Raw genomic sequence first — 25,067 nt, 5'->3', positions numbered from 1 at the left:
GACAAATGCAAAGTACTGCATATGGGTAGCAGTAACCCAAGAGAAATGTACCAACTGTGAGGTACTACACTCAGGGAGGTGAATGAAAAAGACCTGGGGGTAATTGTGCAGTCATATATGAATTTCTCTTAGCAGTGCAAATAGATTCAAATTGAGGAAAGAAGTTGTAGAATAGATGTGCAGAAGTTTGCCTTTAGCCAGCAGGTAGTTGATTGCTGGGATAGACATCCATCTGTTGTTGTGGAAGTTGATAGCTTAAATAAATTTAAAGCTGAACTAGACAAACATTTGGAGTGACCGGTTGGGTGAAATCGGAAGTTTTTTTTTTTTTTTGGCTGATAAGCTTGCTTTTTCAATTCCTACTATTAGTTCACACTCTCCCTATATATATTTATATATCTTGTTCAAAATTTCAATCGTTAATAAAATACTTTTTATTCATCCACTCAAGTTCAAATAAATTTTTTTAAACTTGTAGTGGATGACACTTGATGTTAATACAGTTTTTTCAAATATTAATTCATTAATTAAATTTAATTAATTAATTTTAGTTTTATATGGGAGAAAAAAATTTCTCTTATATAAGATATTTAGCAGGATATAAATTTAGGAATAAAATTGAAATCAACAGGCAGTAGCTCAATCAGTAAAATGCAAGGATTTCAGTATTTTTCACGTGAAGGTGAAGAATGCGAGTTCAATTCTTGCGAAAATCAATAATTTTTTGATAAATTTTTGTTATTCATCCACTCAAGTTCAAATACATTTTTTTAAACTTGTAGTGGATGACACTTGATGTTAATACAGTTTTTTCAAATATTAATTCATTAATTAAATTTAATTAATTAATTTTAGTTTTATATGGGAGAAAAAAATTTCTCTTATATAAGATATTTAGCAGGATATAAATTTAGGAATAAATACCGTCAGTGGCGAAGCGTGTAGATCGCTGGAAAAAAATTTCTTTTTTCATTCTGGGTTCTAGTCTGAGTCAAGGAGGGAACAAAATGGAAAATGAAACATGTGAATAAAAATAATAGTCCAACACCATATATAGAAAGGAAAATGGAAAATTGCAAGGAAATTCGCTTTCTATTTTGCCACTTAATATTGTGATTCTGTCATATGTATGTACATATTTATATTAATTGTAATTATTTAATAAAAAGTAACTAAAATAAAATTTTTCTTTGTTGACCTAAGTAGGAATTGACTTAAAAAATTTTTTTTTTATATTACTTGTTTTTAATAAGCTTGCCTTCTTGCATCATATGCCTCAACTAATGCTGATATTTATTTTTTAATGGAATTGACAAAGGCTGTTGAATAACAATCACCAAGGTGACTGTTATTCAATAGTTTACAAGCTGACCGGGCTAGCCAGGTGGCTAGCCCGGTCAGCTTGTAAACTGTGCCTGCCTGGCAACCCACAGGTCGCGGGTTCGAATCCCGCCTTGGGCTTGGATCAGAGTAAAATGCAAAAACTTTGGGAGATGCATTATGGCCACAGAAGCCAATGCACCAACAACTAACAAAAAAAAAAAAAAAAAACAGTTTACAAACATAATCCATATAGAGCACAGCTTCATATTTAGTGACCACAAAAAAAAAAAAAAAAAAACTAAATCAGAGAGGAACAGCTATTCATCAGAGAAAGAAGCCTTAATATATTCTTAACTAGCAGTCAGGGCTACATGCAGTCTACTCTGACTACTTGGTGAAGTGCTGTTACACAACCAGAAGTGTCATCTAAAGACTACTGAGGAATAGCACTGAATTATAATAAATAATTTTTTTAAAATATGAAAATTGGTTATCTTGAATTTAGGTTTAATTAACCCTAAACTCATAATTTTGTTGCATAAAATTATAAAAAATAGTAATAAAATTTATGTCACTGCTATAGTACATTGTAGGTTGTTTTGCATTTAGTTGGGGGGGGGGGGTATAAATAATCTTTCTGAGCATTTGTTGGCTGTTTATACTAAAAAAGTTTTAGTATTAATTTTAGTCTATCTTGTATTAATTCTTCATTACATTTATAATCTTTATTTTTGATTTCTTAATTTTATTTTTATTATTTGTGGTTCGTAATCACTTTATTGAATACTAGATGCCACTTTAAAAGTGCTCATTTGGCAGCCATTAAGAAATCTGTTCCTTTCTTTCTGGCTGCTGAATGAGTGAAGATCTTCTAAATACAGTAAATGAAGATCTTTTAAATACAAAGGGTACTAGGAAAGTTTTGCAATATGACGCAACAATGAATCACAGGAAGCTGCTTGTTGCTGCATGTTGAGACATGTTCATACGTGCATAGTAGCCGCCGCGCCAAGTCGATGGGCTCAGTTATTCATTAGTAGTGAGAGTGTAAAGTGCTTGCGATGGCATCGTGGTCACGAAATGAGATAAGGACAGTTTTGCGGTATAATTTCGTGCGTGGTTTAACCATAGACCAGTGCTTAGAAGAAATGACTCTTGCACTAGATGATGATTGTCCACATCGTACAACGATATTCAGGTGGTATAGAGAATTCCAAAGGGGAAATTTCACTCTGGAGGATTCTGAGAGGCCGGGAAGGCCACGAACGTCAGTTACGGAGGAAAACGTTACTGCTGTGAGGAAAATGCTTGACGAAAACAGGCGAGTGACTTACCAACAGATAGAGGATACTTTGGGCCTAAATGCACCAGCAATTCGTTCGATTCTGCAAGATCATTTGCACGTGAAGAAACTTTGTTCTCTCTGGGTGCCGCATCAACTGACTGAAGAGCAGATGACACGACGTGTGACTTGGTGCCGGGAGATGTTAAAAAAGTTTGATAAGGGACAATCTCGGTATGTGAACAACATCGTGACAGGTGACGAGACTTGGCTGTACTATTACGATCTGCTGACCAAGGCTCAAAACAAAGTTTGGGTCTTTGATGATGACGACACACCCGTAATTGTCAGAAAATCCCGATCTGTAAAGAAGAAAATGATAGCTGTATTTTTCAAATCGAGTGGAATTGTGGAACGTGTCGTTTTGGACACGCATAAGACAGTCACAGCTAAGTGGTATACTGAACAATGCCTGCCTAAAGTCATTGGATCTATGAAGAACCTGCGGCCAAAGTCAAGAATGGACACCTGGTACCTCCATCACAATAATGCTGCAGCTCACCGCGCCAAAGCCTGCACCGAATATTTGACCACGACAGGACTGAAACTTTTGGAGCACCCTCCCTATATTCCAGACCTTGCTCCCTGCGACTTTGCACTGTTCCCGCATGTGAAAATGAAGCTAAAAGGGAGGCGGTTTTCCAGTGATGAGGACCTTCTACGGGCTTGGGACAACGAGTGTGCTTTACTCCCTAGTGAAACTTGGCAGAACTGGTTTAAAGATTGGTTTCGGAGGATGGAGAGGTGTATTGAATGTAGAGGAAATTACTTTGAAAAAATTAAATAAACAAAGCTGTATTGCAAAACTTTCCTAGTACCCTTTGTACAGTAAAACAGTGGTTTTTAGTCCCATTAGCCTCCACACAAAATTTATTAAATTGTAAAACTGATATTCGATCAACAGAAATGGGTATACACATGGTATTCATTTTGAATGGATATTTGTCTGCTAAAAGTCCCCATTAAGTAGTCCAGAGGAATGTCCATTTAAGTGAATGAATTTATATTTTATTAAAATAGTTATTAATATTATATTAGTTATTGATGAATGGTACTTACTCATAAATAGCTACTAATGTGCCTAACAGGCCTTAAATCATAAACCTGTCTGAAATGCAGCATAAGTTTGCTGCTTGTGGGAGCAGGGAACATCAGTAATTATAGGTTTGTTTCTACTGTTATTTTTGCTTTTGTCAATTACATAATTTTGGGGAAGCTTGTTGAACGTCAGGTGCAGCCAAGTGCAAAGAAGACCGCTTGAGAATTGCAAATATTTCCCCATTCTAATTTATTAACATAAATAAAGGAACTCAAAGGTCCCTGGGTTCGTTTGGACCACCTAGGCCTCTTTGAACTCTTCTTTTGTAGCTGTGTTTAATGTGGAGGACTCCAGGCTAATACAAGTTAAAGTGGCATTATTAAGATATATTCTGTTGTCCTTTCAATCTCATACTGAATCAGACAGTATGAGATTGAAATTATAAATACAATACTCTAAATTATAGAGTATTGTATTTATATATAATGGCTAATTGGTTAGCATTAGCATTAATGCTACATACTAATACTGCTAACTAAATTTTATAAATACTTGGTAGGATTACCAAGAATTTATAAAATTCTAAAAATTTTATAAATTTATAGAATTTATAAACTACGACACGGGACAGGACATGGTATAAAAAACACCTGTACTGAGCTCTCTTAATTAGTGTTATTCTTGTTCTTCGGAATGGAAAGGCAGCAGACTTAAGCAAGTTTGACAAAGGCCAAATTGTAATGGCCATACGACTGAGTCAGAGCATATCCGAAATGGCACGGCTGGTGGGGTGCTCATGGTCAGCTGTGATTAGTACCTACTGAAAGTGGTCCGAGGAGGGAAATCCCACAAACCACCAGCAAGGTTTTGGATGACCACAGCTCATCGATGCTTGAGGTGAGCGAAGGCTCTCCCTGGTGGTATGTGGCAACAGAAGGAAGACTGTGGCACAACTCGCTGGTAATTGGAATGCTGGTGATGGGAGTAATGTGTCACAACACACACAGTACATCGAATCCTGCTGAAAATGGGGCTGCGTAGCTGCAGGCCGCTACGAATGCTCATGCTAACAATGGGCATGCGAGCATTGAAACTGGACCTTGAGTAATTTGAAGAAGGTCATCTCGTCCGATGAATCACATTTCCTGTTGCACCATGTGGACGGCCTGGTACGTGTGAATCATTTACCTAGGGATGTAATGGCACCTGGATGCACTATAAGGTATGTTCGTGTCAGATGGCACCTGGGATTTCTCCCATCTCTGCTAGATGACTTTCATCAACCGGTGAAATACCACCACTTTGCTTATTGGAGGCTTGAAGTGGTGAAATCCATGTTTAGTCTATAGAGCAAAGTTTCCGGCATTGCCCCCCCCCCCCCCCATACTTCTCCTTCAACCCATGCACGGTACTAAGTGCTATAGGTTTTGATGCCTTTCGTGTTTGGGGTTTTCATAAAAAAAAAAAAAAAAAACCTGTGGGATCAAACAAGCCGGTAGTGGCGGCGGTGTCATGCTTTGGGTGATGTTCTGCTGGGAAACCCTGGGTCCAGTCATCCATGTGCCGGGCACTCTGACGTCTACCACCTACCTAAACATCATTGCTGACCAGGTACACCCTTTCGTGGCAATGGTCTTCTCATCTGGCAGTACCGTCTTTCAGCAGGATAATGCGCCATGCCACGCCGCCCGTATTGTTCGAGACTGGTTCACAGAACATGAGGAAAACTTCCAGGTATTGCCCTAGCCTCCAGATTTCTCAGACATCAGTCCCATTGAGCATTTGTGGTTTGTGTTGGAACAACAACTCCAACCTGTGGCATCTCAACCATGAATCTTACAAGAGTTCAAGGATCTGCTGGTTACGTGTTGGTAAAAGTGTCTTGTGGTATCTGGTAAGATACCACAAGACACATTTAGAAATCTTGTAGCATCCATGCCTTGCCAGGTACGAGCTGTTTTGGCTGCACATGGAGGACCAACATCATATTAGGTAGGTAGTCATGTTTTGTCTCATCGGTGTATATATGTGTGTATAGTGAAAAAGTATTGGAAACATGGAGCAGAAATTTCATATTGTTTTGAATAGCTGATAGATCATAATATTATTATTAGTTTATAAAGTTTTTTTTTTTTTTTTTTTTTCCAGATGTATTTAAAACAGCCAAACCTCTTGGTAATTTTGTGGCAGTGTTTTTGACATATGCAGCAAGTTCCCTTCTGCATGTAAGCGAGAATTTTTTTTCCCCTACTAAAAGTTTTTATTATATTATAAATGTATATAGATATAATAATGACTTTTTTTTGCTTATATATCTTGTGCATAAATTCTGCTCAGTTTCCATTTTAAATGTTTGGTTCATTCCATTCAGAGTTTTTGAAATTTCTTCATTTTTATTACTCATACTTTTCTTCTATTGACTGCTTACTTAATCACCATAATTGCAATATTTTCAAAAGCTGACCATAACAAAAAAAGTAAATAGCATAGTATTAAAATTCAGTCATTGATTAAAAAAAAAAAAAGCAACATGCAAAGATAATACAATTGGAGAATAGAACAATCAAAATTGAAGCTAAATACATTATAAGTAATGTATTTATTTTCTTTCTAGTTTCTATCCAAACCCCCCAAACCTTTGTCATTCTCCATTATGGCTTCCCTTTGTTTATTTATCTTTCCAAATTTTTCAGCCCCTGTTTTCCACTTAGTTCTCATTTCTAATTTAATTTATCAGTTCATTTAAGATTACACAACCATGTCTTCTCTTTCCTTTATCTAACACTTTAATATAATTTCTTTTCCATTTTCTGCAAACTCTCCTCCCCTACCCTTGCTCTCCCCTTATGGCAGCTTTGCGTCGGTTTATTTTCTTTTCAATCTCTCAGGCTTTCACTGTATTATAGTTTCTAAATTTTGACTTTGTTATTTTTATTTTATCTTATTTCCTTGTCATGCTTTTCATATTACTTGTTTATTTGTTCTTGTTTGTAATCTTTTTTTCTTTTTTTTTCCTACTTTTTGTTTTTTATTCCTCCTGGTATTGTCCTGCAAGTTGTTTTCCATACTTAAGCACATGTTCATTGTTCCTTGGTCTTTCTGTCACATATAATCATCCATGGCCAGTTAACTTTCCTCACATACAGACCATGTGTGAAATATCAGAATCCATAGTAGCTGATGCCACACTGAAGATGAAGTTACTGTGCTTCTCCATATTTTTCTTTATGTAGTAGTAGTAGTGGCATGTGATGCAAGAAAGCAAGTGTATGAGCTTATGCAGCATCAGCGAAAAAGAAAAAAAAAAAAAAAAAAATCACACCATTCCCTCCAAATTCCTGTCCAGTTCCTCCTTAAATTTATTCAACCTATCAACTTCCACAACGACAGATGGAAGTTTGTTCCAGCAATTAACCACCTGCTGGCCAAAGGCAAATTTCCGCACATCTATTTTACATCTGTCCTTTCTTAACTTGAATTTATGCCCCCTTAGGTTCGTAATCTGAACAAGTGGAAGGATCCCATTAGAATTCAGCATGCTCAACCCATTCAAGGCCTTATGTTATAGGTGGTAGATGACTTTCATCAACCGGTGAAATACCACCACTTTGCTTATTGGAGGCTTGAAGTGGTGAAACCCATGTTTAGACTCTAGAGCAATGTTTTCGGCATCCCCCCCCATACTTCTCCTTCAACCCATGCACGGTACTAAGTACTATAGGTTTTGATACCTTTCGTGTTTGGGGTTTTCATAAAAAAAAAATACACCTCAATCAGATCACCGCACAAGTGCCTAGTCTCTAGCCACTGCAATTTGCAGAACTTAAGCCTCTCTTGGTAAGAGGATCCCTTCATTCCCCTCACCAATCTTGTTGCCCTTCTCTGTACACGCTCAAGTAAATCTACATCCTTCCTAAAATGAGACCTCCAGACCTGTACGGTGAGTACAGGTGACCCCCACTTAACGCTGATCATTCGTTCTGGAAAAACAGAGCACTAAGTGAATCCGCGCTAAGTGAGCGCCGATTTCCCATAAGGTAACATATGTATTTATGAGCTGCGGTCGGTGCCATAGGATATTTCCTAATAAATAATAAACAGTAATGAAAAGATGCACAAATGTCGGTCAAAATATTTAATATTCAAATATTTGCAGATATAAAATATTCTGCATTGCATACGTATAATTATTTGGTAACTACTGCATATCAAAAGTAAATTTAAAATTCCAATTAAAATAATGAATTTAATTTAATTGATGAATTTAATCATGACAAATGTGTGGATTTTGAGTTGAACTTTGGCCCTATTCCAAATAAACTAAAAGGGGTATTAATTTTAAATCCCCCGCAGCGTTACAACCAACAATAAAGTCAACCGATCCTTCACCGCTTTGAAACCTGGCATGTTTTTTTCTTCTTTCAATATAGAACTTCTTTTAGGCATTTGTTTCCACAAAAGTCCTGCTTCAGCTATGTTAAAAACTTGTTGAGAAGTATAACACATAATACCCCTCTTCAACAATTTTAACAAGTTCTTTTTTGAAAGTTTCGGCTCCTTGATCTGCACTTGCGGCTTCTCCCTGGATTTTAAATCTATTCAACCAGCCCTTACCAGTTTTAAATGGTTCCACATTTTTTTTTTTTAGGCGAGTTTTCTTCAGATCATCATATTGGCTAATCTCTTTCTCTCTCTCTCTTTTTTTAATATTTAACTTAACTGAATTCTGCATTGGAATATTATCTTCAATAAAATTAAAGTCTTTCCATTTCAATCCTAATAGCCGGCCTAGTCCTAGTTGCTTGCAGTGGAACAGCTATCTTTCCCGCTGCAAAAATTAATTCTTTATTTTTTTATAATTGTTCTTACAGTTAAAGTTGCAAGTCCTGAATTATGGCACACATCCGTTTGTCGTTGACCGGAATCGATTCGCTTCAAAACGTCTAATTTAATTTTCAAATTCAGTCTTTTTCTTACATTTATAGTCTTCGTACTGCGCCCAGACGTTGTTGCATTTTCATTCCTATCAGTCATTATTAGCTCTTCGAAAATGTAACTGCGTTGGTTGAATTAATTACGATACAATGTTCAAGTAAACTTTCCGTTACGCACGATGTCTAATACTCTACTGAGTGATGACTAGACTTCGGATAAATGCATATAACGCAAATATTACAAGCAATATACTTGATCATTTTTTAAAATGTTGATCTCGGAACTACGTAACAAGTCACTGTACTGAAACTAAATTAGCGTGCGAGAAAATTTCACTGAGCGTGAGAAAATTTCTCAAGTCGGCGTGGGAAACGTTTTAATGCTGTTTTGCTATTCATTTTCAAGCTATCGACTCCATCAAATGAAACGATTTCATTAAATATGCCAAAAATGCAATCTGTAAAAGAGCGTTATAGTGATCTGTGACAGAGTTATAGTCAGATACGGGTTATAATATAAGAACAGCGTTATAGCGAATTAGCGTAAAGCGAACCGCGTTATAATGGGGGCCTGCTGTACTTATACAGAGGGACAATCACCTACTTCTCAATGCTAGCAAAATTCCTATATATCATTGACAAAACCCCATGACCTGCCCTGGCAGCCTGTCTGCATTGCTCAGAAAACTTCATATCTGACTGCACAATTACTCCCAGGTCTTTTTAATTTCTACCACCTTAAGTGTAGTACCACACAGTTGGTACGTTTCTCTGGGGTTACTTCTACCCATATGCAGTACTTTGCATTTGTCAGGTTTAACTTCAGTTGCCACTTCTTAGCCCATCTGCCCAAATTATCTAGATCCTGTTGCAGTAGCACACTGCCATTACTGTCATTAACAACCCTGCCAACCTTTGTATCATCTGCAAACTTTGGCACTAAGCCTTCATCAATATCGTTGATATACAAAACAACAGAGGACCCAACACCGAACCCTGTGGAACTCTACTAATAACATTAGTTCACGAAGAGCAGCACCCATTGATTACACCCTCTGTCTTCTACCACTCAACCATCCTTTTATCCATTGTAGCAACTTACCCTCAATACCATTCTGCTCCAATTTGTATAATAGTCTTCCATGCGCAACAGTGTCAAAAGCTTTCCTGAAATCCAAATATATGATATCAAAATTATTTTTGCATCCAGATCCTTTATAACCACATCATAATATCCTATCAAGTTTGTCAGAGAAGACTTTCCCTTAACAATCCCATGCTGTGTCTTAATTATTGCTGCAGTCTTGTCTAGATGATCCTGCAATGCATCTTTAACCAGTGACTCCATTATTTTACCCGGAACAGAAGTTAAACTAACTGGTCTGTAATTACTCGTATCACTTCGATCCCCCTTTGTGAATTGGGGATACATTTGCACATCTCCAGTCCGTGGGAACCTCCCCTAAGTCCAGTGATACTCTCATAATTACGGCTAAGGGTTTGCTTAGTTGCTTTGCTGCCTCCTTTAATATAACTGGATAGATCCCATCCACCCCAGGTGCTTTTCTTATGTTTAGCTTCAACAATTTCTCCTCTACTTTGCTTTCAGTTATTACAAAATCATTAAGTATCCTGCTACAATTTGATAACCTTCTGCCATTTTCAAACCTTAATAATTCCTCATGTGTGAATGTAGATGCAAAATACTCATTCACTTTGTTTGCTATCTGAGCAGGATCATCAACAGTTGAACCATTGATGTCAAGTGGACCAATCAGATTCATCCTCTTCCTTTTAGAGTTTATATAAGTAAAGAAATCCTTGCTGTTTTTCTTAGCATCTTTTGCCAAGGATTTCTCGTAATCTGCCTTTGCCTGCCTAACCTCCTTTGTCACCTGATTACAGACTAGCTTATATCTGCCATAGGCTTCTGAGTCGCTTGATAATTTATATGCATCCCATGCATTTTTCTTCTCTGTTACGAGTCTCATTAGTTCATTAGATAACCATTTTGGCCTAAACCCTGAACAATATTTCTTAAGAGGTATGAAACTTTTAGTAGCTTCCACGATTAATTCCTTGAATGCTTCCCACTTAGAATTTACTGTTGGTAACATCGTCAGTTGATCCCACTGTACAGAATTTAAAAACTGTCGGAGACCACTGTACTCACCCTTACGGAAGCAAAAACCCTTTCCTTTACCCCTGATGGTAATTAAATCTTTAAGTAAATCCCACATGAGTACACTGTGATCACTGCCACCTAGTGGTTCCTGTATCTGCAAATTCTTAATACACGAATGATCACTGCTGATAACCAGATCAAGAGTATTACTCTCTCTCTGGTTGCCTCTCATACATGCTGCTGCAGAAAACAGTCATCCAATAAATCCACAAAAGTCTGACTAGTGTGTGAGTGACCAACCCACAAATTCCAGTCAATATCTGGGAAGTTAAAATCCCCCATTATAAGACATTCCGATTTACTAGCCCACTTTATTTCTCTGTACAATTGTTCATTGTACTCATTTGAGTCATTAGGCATATAACACACTCCTACTCTTATTTTTGCTTTCACAGTGCTTATGTCACACCAAACTGACTCAACAGTGCACTGTTCATCTATATCAACTGGATGCACTTCTTTTGATTTTATGTTTTTCTTAATTAACAGCATAACACCTCCTCCCTTTCTATCCTGTCTATCCTTTCTGTACACATTGTACTCCCCGAATTCCAGTTCAGCATTCCTTATATCTGTGTGACACCACGACTCTGCTATCCCAACAATAACCGCCTTTGATGTCTTGACCAACACTTCAAATTCATCAAATTTATTTATTATACTTCTAGCATTGGTATACATGCTCCTATTCCTAGTTACTCTAACACATCCCATATACCCACCTATTTCAGGATGACTGCCATCCGTCCCTGAAATCCCCAACACAACAAGATGCATGGTATTTCAGAGACTGCTGGGAGCCATTGTGGTACAAGTAAACACATGGGTTGTGTTAGGGTAGCTAAGAATAGAAACAGGTGCAGGTATACTTGCGTGTACACCAATGCTAGGAGTTTAGTAAATAAATTTGATGAATTTGAGGTATTGCTCAAAACATCGAAGGCAGATATTGTTGGGATATCAGAGACGTGGTGTCACACAGATATAAGGGATGCGGAACTGCAATTTGGGGAGTACAACGTCTACAGAAAGGATAGACAGGATAGGAAGGGGGGAGGTGTTATGCTATTAGTTAAGAAACACAAAATCCAAGGAAGTACAGATAGTCGACATGACTGGACAGTGCAGTGCCAAGTCAGTTTGGTGTGACATAAGCATTGGGAGATCAAAATTGAGAGTAGGAGTGTGCTATAGGCCTAATGACTCTGATGAGTATAATAAGGAACTGTACAGGGAAATAGAGTGGGCCAGTAAATCAGAGTGTCTTATAATGGGAGATTTTAATTTCCCAGATATTGACTGGAATTTGGGGGCTGGATACTCACACACTAGCAGGGCTTTTGTGGATTTATTGGATGATTGTTTTCTACATCAGCATGTTCGGGAGGCAACTAGAGGGAGTAATACTCTTGATTTGATTATCAGCAGTGATTCTTCATGCATTAAGAATCTGCAGATAAACGAACCACTAGGTGGCAGTGATCACAGTGTGCTGAAGTGGGATTTACTCAAAGAGGTAACTACCATTAGGGGTAAAGGGAAGGGTTATTGCTTCCGTAAAGGCGACTACGATGGACTGAGACAGTATTTAAATTCTATACAGTGGGACCAACTGATGATGTTACCAACAGCAAATTCAAAATGGGAAGCATTCAAAGAACTTATCTTGGAAGCTACTAGGCTTTACATACCAACTAAGAAATATTGTTCAAGGTTTAGGCCAAAATGGATGTCAGATGAACTAATGAGGCATATGGCAGAGAAGAAAAATGCAGGGGATACTTACAAATTAACACATGACACAGAAGCCTATGATAGATACAAGTTGATATGCAACCAAGTTACAAAGGAGGTTAGGCAGGCAAAGGCAGATTACGAGAAATCCTTGGCAAGGGATGCAAAGAAAAACAGCAAAGAGTTCTTTACTTATGTAAACTCTAGAAGGAAAGGGATGAATCAGATTGGTCCACTTGATATTGATGGGTCAAGTGTTGATGATCCTGCTCAGGTGGCTAACAAACTAAATGAATATTTTGCATCGACATTCACACATGAGGAGTTATTCAGCGAGGGGAATGCCAGAGGTGTATTCAACTCTAGCAGTAAGTTACAGAATCTTGAAATAACTGGGAGTAAAGTGGAGGAGAAACTGTTGAAGATAAACACAAGAAAGGCACCCGGGGTGGATGGGATCTATCCAGTTATATTAAAGGAGGCAGCAAAGGAAGTAAGCAAACCCTTAGCCATAATTATGAGAGCTTCCTTGGACTCAGGGGAGGTACCCATAGACTGGAAATGTGCAAATGTGACCCCAATTCACAAAGGAGGATCAAAGGCTGACACAAGTAATTATAGACCTGTGAGCTTGACTTCTGTTCCAGGAAAATTAATGGAGGCACTGGTTAAAGACGCACTGCAGGATCATTTAGACAAGACTTCAGTTATAGCTCAGACACAGCATGGTTTTGTTAAGGGGAAGTCTTGCCTGACCAACTTGATTGGATACTATGATGCAGTCACAAAAGAACTGGATGCAGGGAATAACTTTGATATTATATACTTGGATCTTAGAAAGGCTTTTGATACTGTTGCACATGGAAGACTGCTACACAAATTGGAGCAGTGTGACATTGGAGGCAAATTGCTGCTATGGATAAAGGGGTGGTTGAGGGGGAGAAGACAGAGAGTGGTAATCAATGGACACTGCTCATCGTGGACTGATGTTATTAGTGGAGTCCCTCAGGGCTCAGTGTTGGGTCCATTATTGTTTTCTGTATTTATAAATGATATTGATGATGGTATATCGGGATTAATGTCCAAGTTTGCAGACGATACAAAGGTTGGCAGGGTTGTCAAGGACACTACTGACACTATGCTTCTGCAACAGGATCTGGAAAGGTTGAGCAGATGGGCTGAGAGGTGGCAAATGAAGTTTAACATTGACAAATGTAAAGTACTACACATGGGAAACAGCAACCCCAGAGCAACGTATCAACTCTATGGTACAACACTGACAGTGGTAGAGAATGAAAGGGACTTGGGGGTGGTTGTGCAGGCAGATATGAAGTTCCCTGAGCAGTGCAGACGGGCTGCAAGAGTAGCTCATGGAGTATTGTCAATGATATACAGGAATTTTTCCAGCAGGGATAAGGAGGTGATTATTCCATTGTATAAGGCGATGGTCAGGCCACACCTAGAGTACTGTATACAGGTCTGGAGGCCTCATTTCAAGAAGGATGTAGAGCTGCTGGAACGAGTACAGAGAAGGGCAACAAGATTAGTGAATGGAACAAAGGGGTGCTCTTACGAAGAAAGGCTTAAGTTTTGCAAATTACAGTGTCTGGAGACTAGGCACCAGCGAGGTGATCTGATAGAGGTGTATAAAGCCTTGAATGGTTTAAGCATGCTCAATGCTGATGGGATTCTTCCTCTAGCTCAGAATAATCACCTGAGAGGGCATAAATTCAAATTGAGGAAAGACAGATGTAGGATAGACGTGCGGAAATTTGCCTTTAGCCAGCGAGTGGTTGGTTGGTGGAACAGACTTCCATCCCTTGTGGTGGAGGTTGATAGCCTAAATAAGTTTAAGGCTCAGCTGGACAGGTATTTTGAACGAACAGAGGGGTGAAGTGGAAGTGGTTTTTTTTTTTTTTTTTTTTTTTTGGCTGATGCTGCATAAGCTTGCTTTCTTGCATCAAATGCCTCTACTAATGCTAATGCTAATGCTAACACCCCTCGCTCCAGGTCGCTACTTATTCTAATAGAAGTTGTGCAAGAATCACCTTCACCTCTGCCTACAGCTACTGTTAATCTATTAGTCCTTGTATCCCCTCCAAGCTATTAGTTTTCCGACCCACCTAACACTGCCTCGGTAGCATCAGCAAATATTCTTGCACCCTTTCTATTTAAGTGTATCCCATCCCTGTAGAAGCAGTCTCTCCTGTTAACAAGTACAGTCCAGGCTGAAAAAAATTCTATCCCTTGAGCCTTGCACAATCTTTCCAGGGCCGAATTGATCGACAAGGCTCTCATCATATACTCCCTTCTGTCGTGTCTGGGCAGAATTGCAGACACTTTAAAATTCAACCCTAATTCTCAGCTTTTGTTCAACAGTGACCTGTACTTGTTAAGTAATTCTGCCGGTCTCCTACTCTTAATATCATTAGTGCCAACGTGTACAACTATATCACCTTTTATGTCCTTAAAAGATATCTGCTCTACAACATCATCAACCTTTGCCCCTGGCAGACATACCCTGGTCCTGTTCCACCTATCCTTTTTACAAAGCATGTTTCCCGTTTCCCTGACAGTAGAGTCACCAACAACTACTAGTTCCTGTGGGACCAGCGCATTCTGCCTTGGGGGTTGCCGCTGTGTTGCGTGATGACCAAGTGCAAGCTCTGGCATTGATGTGGGCAGCTGAGAGCCTGATGGGCCCCTCAATTTAGTTCCTTCGAGGGCATCCACCCTGTCTTTCAAGCTCTCATATAGGCCCATAACAACGCCGAGTTGTCGCCTGATTTCCTTACACTCCTTACATCGCGCACACACAAACACATTCCCCATGGCAATATCATGTTGCGTTCCAGAGAGTTCGGCAAACATTTCACAAGTTGCACATTTTTTTAGGCTGTGATGCGTTGGAGGATCGCCCCCCTCCATTCTCCACCGCACTCCTGCCACTTTCACTTTCACAGCACTCCTGCCACTTTGTGCCCGTTGCTTTGCTGCTCTAGTTTGGTGCATGATACTTTTAATTAATAAGATCAATAAATTAAATTAATTAAATGTCAATACTACGCTATCTAATAGAAACAGTGAAGCATATTACTCTATATAATTATACGTTAGAACTACCTAGCTACCTCAATTAAAAATTTGAATTCCCTACCGCTGTATACAAAAACAATGACTGCAAGATTCAAACGAAATAACGGTTTTACCTATATGAAGTATTAATCCACAAAAACTCTTTATCTAATTTAAAATTAAAATAACCAGCGTAACTATAACTATAAGACTACGAATTAAGTACAATATAAAATAACAATTATGTAAATAAAAAGGCAAACATTTATCGTTTTTCGGAGCCTGTAACTCAGAGCTGGAATTTTTAAAGAGAGTCCTTTAAAAATTACCTTAAGTTTCCTTTTCTAATTTTATTTTTTCTTGAATCAGAGTTACCATTTTGCTTTTATGGTTGCTCTTGCATAGTTTCCTTGGCTTAACCCTGAATTACCTGTGAGGTAATCTGATTGAGGTGTATAAGGCCTTTAATGGGTTGAGCAAGCTGAATGCTGATGGGATTCTTCCTCTTGCTCAGACTAAGAACCTGAGGGGAGCACAGTTTCAAATTGAGGAAAGATAGTTGTAGAATAGATGTGCGTAGATTTGCCTTTAGCCAGCGGGTAGTTGATTGGTGGAGCAGGCTTCCATCTTTTGTTGTGGAAGCTAATAGCCTAAATAAATTTAAGGCCGAGCTGGACAGGCATTTGGAACGAATGGAGGGGTGAAATGGGAGGATTTTTTTTTTTTTTTTTTTTGCTGATGCTGCATAAGTTTGCTTTCTTGCATCGTATGCCTCTACTAATGCTAATTACAGTTTGTTCCACTTTGGGCAAGGGTCTGTGCTGTTGTGCTTCCCAGTATGAGTATCAACTTTTATTTTTATTATTCCTTTTTATCATTTTTCTTTGTTTGTCCAGGCTGAATTACAGCTAGGTAGCAGTAGCACCTCAGATGCATAAGCCCATTACAATTTACAGCTAAAATGACCATATGATTAGATAGTGCATTTTAATTGATAATCTTACTTGATTACAACACATACCTTCATTTTTCTGAGGATGTTTATTAACAGTTACCTCACAGCCTTGGCGCCTCCATAGCCAGGTGGGCAGGAGCAGCAGTGCGTAGCACACACTCCTTGTTTAGACTGGGGTTCGAGCCCGTGACCAGGAGCAATGTGGTCTTAGTTGCTAATGCTCCTAAAAACCAAATAACAACAACAACAACGAGCCTGTGACCACCAAATACGGAGGATGTGGAAAGATCAGGGAATGACCACCACATATCCCCGGAGCAATATGGTCTTAGTTGCTAATGGTCCTAAAAATCCAAATAACAACAACCTCACAGCCCATTGAAGTCAATCTAATAAACTTCCACTTGTTCATGAACTGTCATTTACAAAGCTGAAACCTTTTAACATTTCTGATGTGTGGATACAAAATTTATTTTTAATGTAATAAAATCATTGAGTTTGGTGTCTGTGATCTAAGATGGAAGTTAGGTCTCTGCCTCTATCCTTTCCTTTCTATGCAGGAAATTTGAACTTATTTATGTTTGCACACTAAAAACGTTGATAATTTTTTCTATTTGTCAACAATTAGATACTGAATTCACTTGGTGTGGGCACCATTTGCTTTCATTCAGCTACATCTTAAAGAAACTTTATTTGCTGTATCAGTTGATTATCTGATTGGTAAGATTAAAAGGTCAAATTCCATCAGTGATTTAAACAATAATGTGTGAGTGGGAAAGATTGAACCCCTCAATAAATTGTGCAGTTTTAAATATTAGTAGTCTGCCAAAAAATCTTTTTTGATATTACAGTGAACTCTAAAATCTGGTACCTTCATGGATTAAGAGGTGCTGGATTTTAAAAAGTACCTAGTGGTTGAACAGTTTTGAGGAATTACATTTTAATGAATATTAATCACTAACAACTGAACATATTTACACCTGTAGACATTTATATTCACTAAAAGTTAGTACTAGGTCAAATTATAAATAATGTTTAAATTTGTTAAATATGAATAAATGAAAGTTAGCAAAGCAAATGGGTGTGCTTTAAAGAAAAAAATACTTTTGCAATGGAGAAATACGAAAAACTGTTCTTCTTTATGAATAATTGTTATAAAAAGGCAACTTCTGTCAGTTTAGATGGCATTTTGCATTCAATAATGTACTGTGCAGAAACTGAATCAATTTCTTGCACATGTTAACAGTCAAAGTTGTAATTAAATAACAAAGACTACTAAATTTGGTTTTTGCTGTCATCATAACTATATAAGCAGAGGGAAAAACAAGATTCAAGGTCATTCAGCAAGCCTTCTCTTTGGCATTAGTATGGAGTGGGAAGCCAAGTCAGCAACTTTAAGCAGCCTGTTGTTTTTTTTCCATACTTGAGTAATGCACTTTGATGAGCTGTGTAAGTAGTTATAATGGCAGCAGCAAAAAAAAAAAAAAAAAAAAAAAACACCTTGGTAATGTGAAGTTAAATCGATTTCTTGTGCATGCCAACAGATCACTGTTTATGGAAGAGATTAACCATATATTTCATGAAGCATACATTTTTCTAGCTGTACCCATACTGGGCATTTTCAGTCTATCTTTGCTTTCAGCTGTCCTTAAGTGACATCAAACTGGTCACCAGTTCATGCAAGTGCTGTGCAACCAGCTCCATAATGAAAATGATAATGCCTCCAGCCCCATAATGAAAGTGATAATGCCTCCAAGTCTCGAGCCTACCAGATTTTGGTAGCCTTGGGACCGGGAGGTTGGCAGTTTTTGGACAATAAATCTAACCAAACACAAAATGAAAATTTGTAAATATTATGAACTTATATTTATTAATTACATTATTTTGTTCTCATTGATTCTTTTATCCATTAGGCTATTGATCAAAATTTTGAAACAAGAAACTTGGCACTGTGAAATTACTGAAGTGATCACTAAATAACTTTGATAATATTCCATTTAAAAAGTAAAAAAACAACAAAGAGAAAGGAATAAACAGAAACAAGAAATGCATATATATTTTTTAGGGGGTGACTTTTTATACTTTTTAGAAATAACTTTCCCACTGCTTAACTATTACCTCCAGTTGCCTTGAAATCATTATGGATTTACTTCAGAGAAGGAAATACACTGTTATGTTTTATTCAGAATGCAAAGCACGGATATTTATATGAAAAACTTGAGATGGATGACAAGCAAGTTTTCAGAGTTTTCTGAATGATACTTGTACCTGTAAGTTATTGTTGATGAGTTGTACTCTTGAACATAGATGAAAGTGGCAATCGTGAACAGAATTCTCCATATCAGTATTTAATTACCTTTATTGCTTTAATTACCTTAATTACCATGTGCCAAATCAGTCACATGGTAATTAAGGTAATTAATTACCTTAATTACCATGTGCCAAAATCCAAATCAGTCCAATTCAAGATCATAGTACATCATTTCATGGTAATTTTACCATAAGTGTTTTAACATACAGCGAAGTACAGCCATGTTTATATGCAATTTTTCAAAAAAATAAATTTGATAAATTTTTGACTTCATTTGGGGCCAGCAGGCTTTCTGATGTAAGTTAGACCACAGCATATTTATTTACAACTTATTAATTTATGTCTGATTGCCAGACATAAATGCATAGACACGAAATTTACAATGGAGTTTTTGGAAGTATTAAGTTTAATATTATTTAACTTTACTTTTATATATTCAAATTCTGAGAAACAATTTGTCAGCTATTTAGAGAACAAGTTTTGCATTAAATTGAAATGACTGTTTACCAGAGGGGGGGGGGGAGTTTGTATTTCATACAATTCTGAATTTTTTGGCAGCCAGATTTCAGACAATTGTTGCCTTTTTCATATTGACTAAATTAACACTTTAAACATCTACTCATAAATATCTACCACAGTGAAACACTAAATGATTATTAATAATTTAAATGCGAATTAAGGAAAATTCCTCTTTATTAATTTATACCATCATTTTCTGGACTTGCACTGATACTCTGAACCTGTTTAAATTGAAACAGACGTATTTTGGTCTCATGAATTTCAAATGGAGCCCTTTATTCTCTGTAACATTATGATATTAGACCTTGTGTTTCAATAAATGCAATTTGTTCTCTTCTCCCAGCATGCAAGCATTCTTCCTTTCTTTATTTTGTTCCTTTTCTATATAATGTTGACTAAATAACCTAGATTGCTTTTGGCTTTCATGACAATGTTATCCATCTCCACTTTAATAATTCACCTTGTTTTTTCTGCTATGATATAACAGCTTTCCCTTCTTAAAGTTGTCCACTGCACTTGTAAAGAATAATTGAAGGTGATGGATATCTTTGAAACATCAATGTAATTAAATATTATTCATATAGTATTATTTTAACTAAGTATTATTTTAACTAAGTTATATTTAACTTAAGTATTTTGATTGCTTATTTCCTTTAAGGGTCTGAACTTCCAGCTATCAGCTGTTCTTCTCTCCTTGGGATTTTATACCTATATAGAATATGGTAAGCACATTTCTTATAGATTTACATTAATAAATGTAACTCTTGAAAAAACATCTAGATTTCAACAAAAACTTAATACCCATTCACACTTGATAACCTTTGATTTTAGAAATGGTAAAAATCATTGTTAGAACCCTTTGAAGTTGTTAATGAATACATCTTTCAGTGATTATCACTAAAAGTTGTTTCCAGTGAAAAATAATAAAATACTTTAATTAATTTGTGTTTTGTCTTTTCATTTTAAATAGCACCTTCAGAATCTGTCTGTTTTTGTTTTAGATTTTATTCTTTTATTTCTACATTAGCCATTTGTCAAGTGGGTGCATCAAAAAATGTAAAGCCACTATACTTCACTATAGGGACTGATATACAGTCAAATCTCGTTAATACAAAGTTCAAGGGACTGAAATTTTCATGTTTTGTAATAACAAGGTATTACATTTAGTAACCTTATTGTATTGTAGTAACCATATTGTATTAACGAGGTCACCAAAAGTTTCAAAATTTTATCTGTTTTTTTTTTTTTTTTTTTGGTACATTCTATTATATATTTAGATATCTTATATATCTAATAATAATATCAAAAAAAAAATAAATAAATAAAATAATGAAACCAAAAGCCTGGTCTAACAGTACAGTACTAGGAATAACACGTTTTTTAAAGATTTTATTTTATTTGTAAGATAAACTAAGAAAAGCAGTTAACAAAAATGAAAATACAGTAAACTCCCACTATTCGCGGGGGTTACGTTTCTGAAAAATGCCGCAAATACTAAGTTATGGCCCCCATAATAATAAAAGGGTTCCGTTCCAAAGTATGAAATATATAACAAAAACTAGTCTAAAATTTTGTCTATGTATGTATTTACCTACATAATATGACTATGTACATAGACAGTACATAGTGAAATACAAGCATAATGCATTGAAATGAAAATAAGGAACAGTTTAATATTAAATGTAATATTTATTAGAAATTTTAAACAAATCTTTCAAAAACATGGGTTGCTGGGCAAAAAATAACTCGTAATCGAAGTTTGTTTCTTCATTTTTTTATTGAGCTCCTTTTGAATTTCCCCGTAAGACAAGAGTAATTGTTCTAGGTCTCGTTTAAACTTGATACTTCTTTCCAAATTAGGATCCATTTCCACCACCTTTTCTGAAAGTTGTATGGAGAGGCTAAAAATTTCCTTTAATGATTTGCTATTTAATTCTGGTCTAACAACGTCGAGATCTTCCTGCTCAGGATCATTTTGGTTTTCATTTGACCTTGATACTAATTCATCCAACTCTTCTATTGTAAGTTCATCTGCATGAGTCTCAATAAGTTCCTGAATGTCTGTTGCATCGATGTTTTCAAAGCCCCCACCTTCTATTCCCTCTGCGATTTCTACAATATCAACAACCAGTTCATTGACATTAGGGATTGTTTTAGCAACAACCACTTCTGGCCACAATTTTTGCCAACATGTGTTAATTGTAGATGCACTTATCTCATCAACCGATGCCTTCATGTTGATCGGCCAATCTACAATGCTATAATTTTTCCAACTTTGACGTACAGTTAAGTCTGACTCCCTTTCCATTTTTTCAATTAAGCCAGTAAAAGTTCTCCTAACATAGTAGGACTATCACAGAAATCACACCTTGGTCTAGCGGTTGTAAAAGTGATGTGGTGTTGGGTGGCAAAAACACAATTTCAACGTTTGGTTGGTGAAATTCTAGACTGCTTGGATGTCCTGGTGCATCATCAATAAGAAGAAGAACTTTGAAAGGCAAAGATTTTGAAGCTAAGTAACTTTCCACCTCTCGCATATAGCTATCATTAAACCACTCTCTAAAAAGTGTTCTATGTACATAGTCATATTTGATATCCAGGCTTTTTTTATTGGATTTCCAATAAACTGGAAGATGATCTTTATTCTTTTCCTTCAAAACACGTGGATTCTGCGATTTATACACGAGCATGGGTTGATTGTGTGTCCACTAGCATTTGCACTAAACAAAAGAGTAAGCCTATCTTTGGAAGCTTTGAATCCAGGAGCAGATTTTCATTTTGTGTTAAGTATGTCCTGGCTGACATTTTCTTCCAAAACAACCCAGTTTCTTCTGCAAAGGATACAAAGGATATGTTCCTGAACACCTGTTCAGGAACATATCCTTTGTCTGTAATTAATTTTTTTAGTTCAGTTGGGAAACTTTCTGCAGCAGAGGATTTCCATGAAATCCGCTGATGCAGACTCGCCTACAAGTTTCACATAATGAAGGCCATATCGATTTTTAAATCTTTCAAACCAGCCTTTGCTAGCTAAAAAACTTATCCCGCCAGTGGTATTACCAGTTTCGCTGAAGTGTTGATAAAGGTGTTTTGCCTTTTCACGAATGATGAGTGAACTTAAAGGAATTTTATTTTGAGTTCAGTCTTCTATCCACAGATTTAAAGCCTCTTCCATTTTTTCTAATTTAACATCACGAGTTACAGAGCAAATTTTTGCAGCAATTTGCGCATTTTCATGGACACTACAGTGGATTTTTTCTTCCGATTTCTTGATTTATCGTACTGTTGACTGATTTTATAATGTTTCACCACTGACGAGACACTTTCACCATTAGAAATTTTGTCTAATAACTCAATTTTACTTGCTAATGTCATTCATCACCTTTGATCTTTTCACAGTTCCCTTGTTATTCGTAGCCATATTTTTATAGGGTTAGAAAAGAACTTGTCCACAATAAAGTCACTTTCTTTTAACTGTTAACACGCTCGAAAAAGTCTGTTTACACTTCAAAACGGTAGATTTTTCACTTTTATAAACATATCAATTAAAAGCAAGTGAAGAAATCTTCCATGACAGGCGCATTACACATACTGAACAAGAATTAGCTGGGAAACATCCGCGCTCACGATTTTGTCACCCCCCCCCCCCCCCCAATCCACTGAGCGCTGTTTTGACCGGTCAAGATGATTTTAAACACGCCCATGTTTTTTTATGGCAGAAAATGTTCACGGTGCTTTAAAATTCACATTTTTTTAGGTTTAAATCAGCGACCGCAAATATATTACTGTATTGTATAATATATATTAGGATATATACAATACTTTAGTATCAAGTAAAAAAGAATTGCAATCTTAATATAAAAGGAGACATACGAATCATTAACTTTTTGATAAATTAATCTAATTTAAAGAATCCAATGTTGTTTGCACAGTTTTTGTCCTATATGCATTTTTAACTACAGCACGGGCTCTATAAAATTCAATAGTTTTTTCTTTATTAACATTACTGCAGACCAACACATTCTCTATTATGCTCAATGCATTTTGGGCATCTTTTTAGATGGCAATATGTGTGTGTGCCAATAAATTCAAATTCCCCTATTCTTCAATGTTGCTATCACATTCATTTGTTTGGCCGTGTTTTTTGATGATATTCTCTCTAGAGCCACTCTTCCTGAAGCAGTTGATTATTACACTTGAGGCAATACTGTCCCAAGCAATAACAAGATTACAGATATCATCCAAGACATTTGGCTGCAAATTGTTCCCTCCTATGTTGTGGATCAAGTACCTTATCAGGCAGGCTCTATATGCTCTCTTGAGAGCATTGTAAAGAAAATACAATATATGCTCTCTTGAGAGCATATATTGTATTTTCTTTACAATGTCCATTTTGCTTTGTTCCGTCCTATCAGCCTCTTGTATAATTTTCAGTTTAATTTCCAGGCTTTTACATTTTTCGCCATAACACTTCTTTATGAGATTTAATATAAACAAACTTTAAATTACTTTAAAGACAAGTTCCAAAAAAGACATCAGCTCAGATAAAATGGCACAAAAAATAGATTAAACTGTAGCAAAAGACTCTTTTAATTGATGTAACAATTGCAACTGACCTTTTCCTATGGAGAGCAAGGGAGTAAACAACTTATAAAAACTGTTTTTACTTTTGTGTTAATTTAACATCTCATCCTTCATAATGTTTTTCAGAGTGCACTTAAGTTGTAGCTACCATAAACTGGTTTTGTTTACACAAAGGTAATTTCTAACAAGTCAGTGCCATCCTTCAGGAAGGCACTGACTTGTTAGAAATCATAATAGGGGCAATAATCGGACAACTGTGCCAAAGTTTGTATTAAACATACAAAATAACAATATTTATTTCTCACGGGTTGAAAACGAACTTTGTAATACATATTAACCTAATTTTGTGATGAATGAATATATTTACACAGAAAAGTCTATCCTTTCACAGGGAAATGGTATGATGTGCTTCTTATGAACGAGTACTTTTTATAAATCGAGTTTGTATTAATGAGATTTTACTGTAATATTAGGCCCCTAGGTGGGCAGGAGCGGCAGTACATGCTTCTTGGTTAGACCGGGGTTTGAGCCTGTGACCGCCAAATACGGAGGATGCAGAAAGGTCAGGGAATGACCACCGCATATCCCCGGAGTAATATGGCCTTAGTTGCTAATGCTCCTAAAAACCAAATAACAACTGTAATATTACTAAGACTAATGAAAAAAGGAAGCATTAAAGTATCTTACAGATACAGCAAAACGTTTACAATAATTATTTGATTTTAATTTTCCTGCTGCTGTCTTTTAAGGCTGAATTTGATAAAGTGTGGTTCTGCTTCTATGTACCAAACTAATCTAAAAATTTTCTCCTTTATCTTTGCCTTCTTCCCACATATGGGATTGGCATTTCCATCCTTAATTCTCTTCCTCCATTCCTCCCTATCCTGGGCTTCCTCTCTCCTCCATCCTCTCTCTTTTAAATCCTCTGCCACCTTGTCCTTCCATCTCAGCTTAGGTCTCCCCCTCTTCCTCTTCCCTATGACCTACAACTTTTTCACACCTGTTCCTCACTTCTTCATTCCACATGTCCAAGCCACCTCAACCTAGATTCCTGAATTTTTTTACT

At 36.7% G+C, this 25,067-nt stretch overlaps 1 protein-coding gene across 1 annotated transcript in view; it reads left to right on the top strand.

Annotated features, from left to right (window-relative positions):
* por (Protein-serine O-palmitoleoyltransferase por) overlaps positions 1-25,067 on the top strand; it is a 136,266-nt gene that overhangs the window by 69,238 nt on the left and 41,961 nt on the right. The window contains exons 8-9 of the mRNA XM_090384482.1: positions 5,853-5,929; positions 20,076-20,139. Of these exons, the coding sequence (XP_090240608.1) occupies positions 5,853-5,929; positions 20,076-20,139 (141 nt within the window). The remainder of the gene's footprint in view (positions 1-5,852; positions 5,930-20,075; positions 20,140-25,067) is intronic.

This window comes from Mastigoproctus giganteus, chromosome 11 (assembly GCF_048544385.1).
Source record: "Mastigoproctus giganteus isolate SK-2022 chromosome 11, ASM4854438v1, whole genome shotgun sequence".
NCBI classification, from domain to species: Eukaryota; Metazoa; Arthropoda; class Arachnida; order Uropygi; family Thelyphonidae; genus Mastigoproctus; species Mastigoproctus giganteus.
Note: the sequence above shows the minus strand (reverse complement) of the source record. Positions and strands in the feature narration are given on the sequence as shown.